Source organism: Capricornis sumatraensis, chromosome 9 (genome assembly GCF_032405125.1).
Source record: "Capricornis sumatraensis isolate serow.1 chromosome 9, serow.2, whole genome shotgun sequence".
Lineage (NCBI taxonomy): Eukaryota > Metazoa > Chordata > Mammalia > Artiodactyla > Bovidae > Capricornis > Capricornis sumatraensis.
This window is the reverse complement of record NC_091077.1, coordinates 14,850,224-14,858,101: the sequence shown is the minus strand read 5'-3', so window position 1 is coordinate 14,858,101 and position 7,878 is coordinate 14,850,224. Positions and strand designations below refer to the sequence as shown.

Below are 7,878 nucleotides of genomic sequence, written 5' to 3'. Positions count from 1 at the left end.
CCCTGCCCCCCTCCAGGCTTTCCAGTACTGAGAAAAAAGGAAGCTGCTTGCACTAGCGCTTCCTGTGGGTTGATCTGGGGACAAGGAGTGTAACTTAGGTTTGCCCTCTCTGAGACTCCTCGGAGACTCGCCAGCACTCTCCATTTTCCTGAGACCCTCACTGTGGACTCCCAGGGGGTGGCATAAAATATTCCCCTACCCTTCCCTCATCCTGGGCAAGATGTGGCCCCTGGACTGCTGCATTCTTAGCTGCAGCGACGGTTCTTCCTTCCCCTGGAGGTCCTGCCTGTTCGCCGGTGCCCAGCGCTTCATTAAGGGAACTTCCTCCTCCAGGCTGGCCACCATGATGCCCTCAGGGCCACCGCCCAGGGTCTACTGGACTTTGCTCATCTTTCTGCTTCTTGCCTGCTGTCAGTTGCCCACAGGTGAGGCCCAGTGAGCTGGGGAGGGCTGGAGATGGGGGGTTGCTGGGGAGGGGAAGGAGAACAGTGCACCTCACACCCTACTGCCCAGGGCTGCGGCAACACTTCTTTAACTCAGATCTGTCAGGGGGCTTCCCAGTATCCTTGGGGAAAAATGGTGGTTCCTTAACTCAGCCTTCAGGGCTCCCTGAGGCCAGGTCCCTGTCTTTCACTTGTTCCCTGCCCCCTTCACAGCATAGACACTTACCCACCCAAACACTCAAGTGAAAGTGAAAGTGAAGTCGCTCTGTCGTGTCCGACTCTTTGCGACCCTGTGGATTGTGGCCTACCACGTTGCTCCAACCATGGGATTCTCCAGGCAAGAATACTGGAGTGGGTTGCCATTTCCTTCTCCAGGAGATCTTCCCAACCCAGGGATTGAACCCGGGTCTCCCGCACCGTAGGCAGACGCTTTACCGTCTGAGCCACCACTCATGCCTGCACTTACTCGCTCCCTGCTCCATCCGGACTCTTGATCTCTGCCTATGTTCTTCAGTCTGCCAGGATCACTCTTGCCTTTCACTTGGCTAAATCCTCCTTGACCCTTTAAAAGAGACCGTAGTGGTTCCCTCCAGGAACCCTTTCCTGACTCACTTCCTCCTGGCCTCCTTCTCAACTCTCCTTGGTTCCTGATCCATCATCTGTCTTTCCCACTAAACTGAAACACCGCCGAAGGCAGAGACCTTCCTATCTTGGCTGGTGGGAGTGGGGGGGGCGGGGTGGCGTTGAAGGATGGAACCTACAGCTGGGTGGCCTGGGGGGTACTGGAGCCCCCAGCAGAGACTCTGTTCATGCAGGTGCCCAGGGACAGACGTACCAGTTACGAGTGGAACCGAAGGACCCAGTGGTGCCTTTTGGAAAGCCCCTTGTGGTAAACTGCAGCTTAGATTGCCCCAGCCCTGGATTAATCTCCCTGGAGACAGCCCTCTCCAAGGAGCACCACGGCAGGGGCCTGGGCTGGGCAGCCTTCCGCCTCACCAACGTGACTGGTGACATGGAGCTTCTCTGCTCTGGCCTCTGCAATAAGTCCCAGGTGGTGGGTTTCTCTAAAATCACAGTGTATGGTGAGTAGCCGTGGCTGGAGGTGGGATGGCCTTGGGCAGTGGTGGGGGTAGATGACCAGTGGTGCAGAGGAGCAAGGTGGGGCTGGGGCCCTGAATTTGCACCAATGGACCAGGACACTCAGTCGGAGCTCAGACCTGGGTGTGTGTGTGTGTGAGAGAGAGAGACAAAGTCAGAGATAGAAGGGTACATCTCAACTGCATGCCAAAGCAGCAGCTGTGAAACCAACTCCTTTGGTTCTCAATAAGCATTTTGTGTGTGTGCATGTGTGCTAAGTTGCCTCAGTTGTGTCCAACTCTTTGTGATCCCATGGACTGTAGCCCGCCAGGCTCCTCTGTCCATGGGATTCTCCAGACCAGAGTACTGGAGTGGGTTGCTGTGCTCTCCTCCAGGGGAATCTTCCTGACCCAGGGATCCAACCTGCATTTCTTGAGTCTCTGGCATTGGCAGGTGGGTTCTTTACCACTAGTGCCACCTGGGAAGCCCAATAAGCATTTTAAAAATGATAGTTCAGGAATTCCTTGGTGGTCCAGTGGTTAGGACTCCAGGCTTTCACTGCCCAGGGCCTGGGTTCAATCTCTAGTCAAGGAACTAAAACCGTGGAACGCTCTCAGTATGGCCAAAAAAAGGGACATGTCTTTTACTCAATTTTTAAAATTTATTTTGATATAGTTATTTATTTATCTTGTTTGGCTGTGTCAGGTCTTAGTTGCAGCCCACGGGATCTTTCTTCGTGGTGCACAGACTCTGGTTGTCGCACGTGGGCTTCAGCAGTTGTGACATGCGGGCTCTGGAGTGCATGTGGCTCTCGGGCTTCGTTGCTCTGTGGCATAGGGAATGTGAGTTCCCCAACCAGGGATTGACCTCGTGTCCCCTGAACTGCAAGGCAGATTCTTAACCACTGGACTACCAAGGAAGTCCCTACTTTTTCTTTTTTTTTTTTTTTTGTACTTATTTATTTGGCTGCACTGGGTCTTAGTTGCGGCAGGCACGAGGTAGGACCTAGTTCCCTGACCGGGGATTGAACCCCTGTGAATTGGGAGGATGGAGTCTTAGCCACTGGACCACCAGGGAAGTCCCTTATTGCTTTTATTTTTATGACAGGTAATAAATTCATGTGGTTCCCAAATTTTAAAGTATTAAAAAAAAAGGGGGGGTCAGTGTCAAGTCTCCGAGATTTACCTAGTGTGGGCTGTGAGTGGCTGTTTTTAGTGTGGACGCACAGGTGCTCACCCAAAAGCCCTTATGAAAGCCTGGGCTGGGGAGGTACTTATGAGCTTCATTTCACAGATGAGGAAACTGAGGCTCAGTCACTTGCCAGGGTCCGTGAGCAGAGATGCCTGGAGTCCAGGTCTCAAATCCCTGCTCTTCACAGCTGAAGTCTTCCTCTCTGGACCTGATATCCCCCTGTTACCAGTTTCTTATGAATCCTTCCAGTTTCTCTGCATTTAAAAGAAGACAGGGAGTTCCCTGGCTGTCCAGTGATTAGGACTCAGCACTTTCACTGCTAAAGGTCCAAGGTTCAGTCCCTGGTCGGGGAACTAAGATCCCACAAGCCACGTGGTACAGCCAAAAATAAACAAACAAAAGAACCCAATAGACTAGGAAATAGCTGAGTACATCACTCAGGGTGCCTATGGTTTTGTGAGGCCTCAGAAAAGTGTAGTGTACATCTGTAGCTGTGTGTATGCTCTTCCTGTGCGTGCACCAGTGTCTGTATTCATGGTTGTGTACCTATATGTCTGTGAGCATGTGGATCTGTGTCCTTATCTTCGTGTGAGTGTACTTGTATGTCTACAAATGTGTTTGTATGCTGTGTGTGCCTGCGTGTGTCTCTGGACTTGTGCCTTTTAAAAATAACTTTAATTAATTAATTTATTTATTTTTGGCTGGGCTGGGTCTGCATTGCTTCAAAAGCTTTTCTCGTTGTGGCGAGCAGGCCTGTTCTCTGGTTGGAGTGCTCGGGCTTCTCATGGCTTCTCTTGTTGCAGAGCCCAGGCTCTAGGGTGCACGGGCTTCCGTAGTTGTAGCTTGCAGGCTCTGGAGCACAGACTCAGTAGTTGCGGTGCACAGGCTTAGCTGCTCCTTGGCATGTGGGATCTTCCCAGATCAGGGATTGAACCCATGTCTCCTGTATTGGCAGGTGGATTCTTTACCACAGAGCCATCAGGGAAGCCCCTGGATTTGTTTCTCTGTGTGTGTCTGCATATGTGTGTCAGTATCTGTGCCCACATGTATATCCATGTGAGTACGTCTGTTTCTGAGCATGTGTGGATGTCTGGGCCAGTATGTGTCTATATGTGTCTTTGTGTGTATTTCTGCACATTTGCCTATGTGTGTATCTGGGTATCCCCGTCTGTGTGACTGTGAGATGCCTCTGTCCAGTGCTGTGCAGGAGCCTATTTGTCCTGGCTCACAAGAGCCCAGTGGGCTCATCTCTTCCCAACTCTGTGTAACATTGAGTGGCTTTGCCAAGTCACTTCAGTTGTGTCCGACTCTGCATGACCCCATGGACTACAGCCCACCAGGCTCCCCCATCCATGGGATTCTCCAGGCAAGAGTACTGGAGTGGGGTGCCATTAAATCAGCCAAAAGTGGGAGTATTTACACCACAGAAATTGGCAAATACGCCATGTGGGGGCCCCCTCATCCACCATAGAGAGCCCAGGCATAATCATCATTGGCTACCATACCACTAGCCCTCGAGTGGAGGTTAAAATGTGGGCCTCCTTGTTAAATACTCTAAAATTGTACATTTGTTGTTCAGTTGCTAAGTCGTTGCTGACTCCTTGCGACTCTGTGAACTGTAGCCCACCAGGCTCCTCTCTCCATGGGGATTCTCCAGGCAAGAATACTGGAGTGGGTCGCCATTTCCTTCTCCAGGGGATCTTTCTGGACCAGGAATCAAACCCAAATCTCTTGCATTGGCAGGCAGGTTCTTTACCACTGAGCCACCAGAGAAGCCCTGTAAATGGTTAGATGTTAAAATTTTTCCATGGAAGCCAGTCCACAGGCCTGTGACAGCTTCAGAGCCAGGCTTGAGAGCTGCTCCCCCAGGGGAGGCCCAGGGTTTGGAATGTGTGCCTTTGAGGGCCACTGCAGCTGCAGCTGGGATTGGACCCAGCCTGAATCTGTTGAGTACCCCCAGGACTGTACAGAGCCCCCTCAAGAGGCTGCCCTAGGCTTTGAGCACCTGGGACAGACAGGGGAGGACGGGACCAAGCTCTGGGAAAGACCAAGATCGGAGTCCAGGCCAGAGGCTGAAGGAGGGGTCAGGGGACTTCCTAGATCTGATGTCATGGAGGTAGGTGGGCACACAGGTCTGGAGTTTGGGAAACCCACTATCTAAGCCTGGCTCTGCCCCTTCCTGGCTGCGCATCCTTGGGCAGATCACCTCACCTCGCTGGGCCTGTTTCTCTGTCCATAAAAGGGAAGAGTAATAGAGGAGATTTCACTTGGTTGGTATGTGAATGAAGGTAGATGACATCTGGAAAGAGGAAGGAAAACTCAAGATAAACAGGAAGTTTTATGATTACTATTAACATCATAAATGGCCATAAACTTTAGTCCTCTTCCTTGCCTTTTTTTTTCCCCCTTAACTGTGAACAGAAAAACTGATTCATTTCAATGCTTGCCAAGGTGTCCAACAAAACAGGAAATAATAATCATGATGTTAATGATAATGGCAAACACACATACTAGCACACTTGTAAGTCCAGCAGGTTTATTAACTTGAAGTTCACAGTCCTGCACTGGGCCACCCTGGGCTCCCCTCCACGGTAGGGGTTGCCAGGCTGGCTGGTAAGTTCTACTCTCCCCTTCACACGCCTCCATTCAGGGTTCCCAGAGCGTGTGGAGCTGGCACCCCTGCCCCTCTGGCAGCCGGTAGGTGAACACCTCAACCTGAGCTGTCTGGTGTTTGGCGGGGCCCCCCGGGACCACCTCTCCGTGGTGCTTCTGCACCAGGAGGAGGAGCTGGGCCGGCAGCCTGTGGGAAAGGAGGAGCCTGCCAAGGTCACGTTCATGGTGCAGCCGAGAAGAGAGGACCATGGCACCAATTTCTCCTGCCGCTCTGAACTGGACCTGCGGTCCCAAGGACTGGAACTCTTCCAGAACACCTCGGCCCCCAGGAAGCTCCGAACCTTCGGTGAGGGGAAGAACTGCAGCTGGTGGGTGATGAGTGGAGCCAGAGTAAGCGTTCCCTGGCCACAGGAATTCCTGAGAATGGGGTGCCCTGGCCCTCAGGGCTTTAAGGAACACATGCCTTGGCCATTGGGCAGGGTAGCCTCAGATGGGAGGCTCACAGCCTTGGAATTTCTGAAGGCTGTGTGTGTCCTGGAAAGGGGGTGACACAGGCCGCAGGCTATCCTGGGAAAGAAGGACCCTGGTTTAGGGGGATGAATGTCATGGGGAAAAGGGATCTCCACAGCTGTGAGACCTCCTCCTGCTCACTTCTATCCTTCTTTCAAGCCATTCCCAAGACCGCCCCGCGCCTCGTTTTCCCCCGGTTCTGGGAGATAGAAACTTCCTGGCCTGTTAACTGCAGCCTGGATGGGCTGTTCCCAGCGTCGGAGGCTCATATTCAGCTGGCGCTGGGGAACCAGATGCTGAATGCCACAGTAGTGAGCCACGCGGACACGCTCACGGCCACAGCCACAGCGAAAACCGAACAGGAGGGCACCCAAGAGATTGTCTGCCACGTAACCTTGGGGGTCGAGAAGCGAGAGACCCGGGAGAACTTGTTCGCCTACAGTAAGAGGGGGCGGAGCCAAAACTGCTCAGGAGGCGAGGGGTGGGGCTAACCCGGAACGTGACTGCATGTAGTAAGAGGAAAAGTGGAAGTGTCCAACTCTTTGTGACATGGACTGTATAGTCCATGGAATTCTCCAGGCCAGAATACTGGAGTGGGTAGCCTATCCCTTCTCCAGTGGATCTTCCCGACCCAGGAATCGAACCGGGGTCTCCTGCATTGCTGGCGGATTCTTTACCAACTGAGCTAACAGGGAAGTCCAATAGTAAAAGTAGTAGTAATAGGGGGCGGAGACAAAATAGCTCAGAAAATGAGGGGCGGGGCTGACCCAAGAGAACAAGACGGCCTCTAGTCAAAGGGGGCGTGGCACATAGGCAAAGCCTAAACCTGAGACAGGAGGGGCCTAAGTAACCCGAGAGGAGCCTGAGTGCCTAAAACTGGGTGGGGTGAGGGCTGCAGAGTAGACGAAGGGGTAGTCTGGATACCCTGAGGGGAAGGACGCAGGTGGGGGCAGGGGTTTACCCAAGGGAGGTGTCTGGTCAGCAAACTCCTGGGCAATGCCCCGCCTTTAGGCTTCCACGGACCCAACCTGAACCTGAGTGAGTCTAACGCCACCGAGGGGACCCCAGTGACTGTGACTTGCGCGGCCGGACCCCGAGTCCAGGTCATGCTGGATGGAGTTCCAGCCGCGGTACCAGGACAGCCTGCCCAGCTTCAGCTAAAGGCCACCGAGAAGGACGACAGGCGCACCTTCTTCTGCAATGCCACCCTCAAGGTGCATGGGGTGACGTTGCACCGTAATAGGAGCGTCCAGTTGCGTGTCCTGTGTGAGTAGGTCACGCTGACCTTTAATCCCTTGCTTCCTTGATTTGAGACTTGTCTCTCCCTTGCCCCATTGTGTCTCGGGTGTGTCTGATCATTTGGCGATCCCACAGACGGCCCCACGATTGACAGAGCTAAATGTCCCCAACGCTTGATGTGGAAAGAAAAGACTATGCATATCCTGCAGTGCCAGGCCCGGGGCAACCCGAACCCCCAGCTACAGTGTCTGCGGGAAGGCTCCAAGTTTAAGGTGCCCGTCGGGATTCCATTCCTCGTCTTGTTAAACTATAGTGGTACCTACAGCTGCCAGGCGGCCAGTTCACGGGGCATGGACAAAATGTTAGTGATGATGGACGTTCAAGGTGAGCCTCGGCAAGGCGTATTTATCCTAGACGGGCAAGTTTAGGCGGGGCTGAGACGAGCGTATTTATTCTTCGCTTTTCCGCACAGGTCGGAACCCGGTCACTATCAACATCGCCCTGGGAGTGTTAGCGATCTTGGGCCTGGTGACTCTCGCTACAGCCTCAGTGTACGTCTTTTGGGTGCAGAGGCAACGTGATATTTACCACCTAAAGCCAAGAAGCAGCCGGTGGCGCCTCAGGTCTATATAGCCCGTGACTGTGGCAGAAGAGTTATCCTGAGCTCAGTGATACTGAGCAAAGACGACGGGGGCTTGGCTGTATCTATCTTCGAATCTGAATAAAGGCTTTAAAATCCTTACTCTGTGGCTTGATTCCATCTCGCAGCTTCGCGAGTCTATTGAGTGACATCGCGATAGCGGAA

General features: G+C 53.1%; 1 protein-coding gene across 2 annotated transcripts; it reads left to right on the top strand.

Annotated features, from left to right (window-relative positions):
* On the top strand, window positions 1–7,787 carry ICAM3 (intercellular adhesion molecule 3). 2 transcript variants are annotated; one of them, XM_068979430.1, is made up of 7 exons: window positions 3–425; window positions 1,259–1,525; window positions 5,362–5,670; window positions 5,994–6,275; window positions 6,846–7,100; window positions 7,209–7,457; window positions 7,546–7,787. In XM_068979430.1, the coding sequence occupies exons 1-7, from the start codon at window positions 221–223 to the stop codon at window positions 7,704–7,706; spliced, it is 1,728 nt and encodes a 575-aa protein (XP_068835531.1). In that variant the 5' UTR covers window positions 3–220; the 3' UTR covers window positions 7,707–7,787. The 2 variants fall into 2 exon arrangements, with proteins under 2 accessions (XP_068835532.1, XP_068835531.1); XM_068979431.1 differs by lacking the exon at window positions 1,259–1,525 and having other exon boundaries at window positions 1–425.
* Window positions 7,788–7,878: the final 91 nt, after the last annotated feature.

Bases quoted from the DNA above. Each gene is read 5' to 3' on its own strand.
- ICAM3 (XM_068979430.1), top strand. From the start codon at position 221: ATGTGGCCCCTGGACTGCTGCATTCTTAGCTGCAGCGACGGTTCTTCC. The intron at 5,671-5,993 runs GTGAGGGGAAGA...CCTTCTTTCAAG, and splicing joins CAGGAAGCTCCGAACCTTCG to CCATTCCCAAGACCGCCCCG. The intron at 6,276-6,845 runs GTAAGAGGGGGC...CCCCGCCTTTAG, and splicing joins GGAGAACTTGTTCGCCTACA to GCTTCCACGGACCCAACCTG.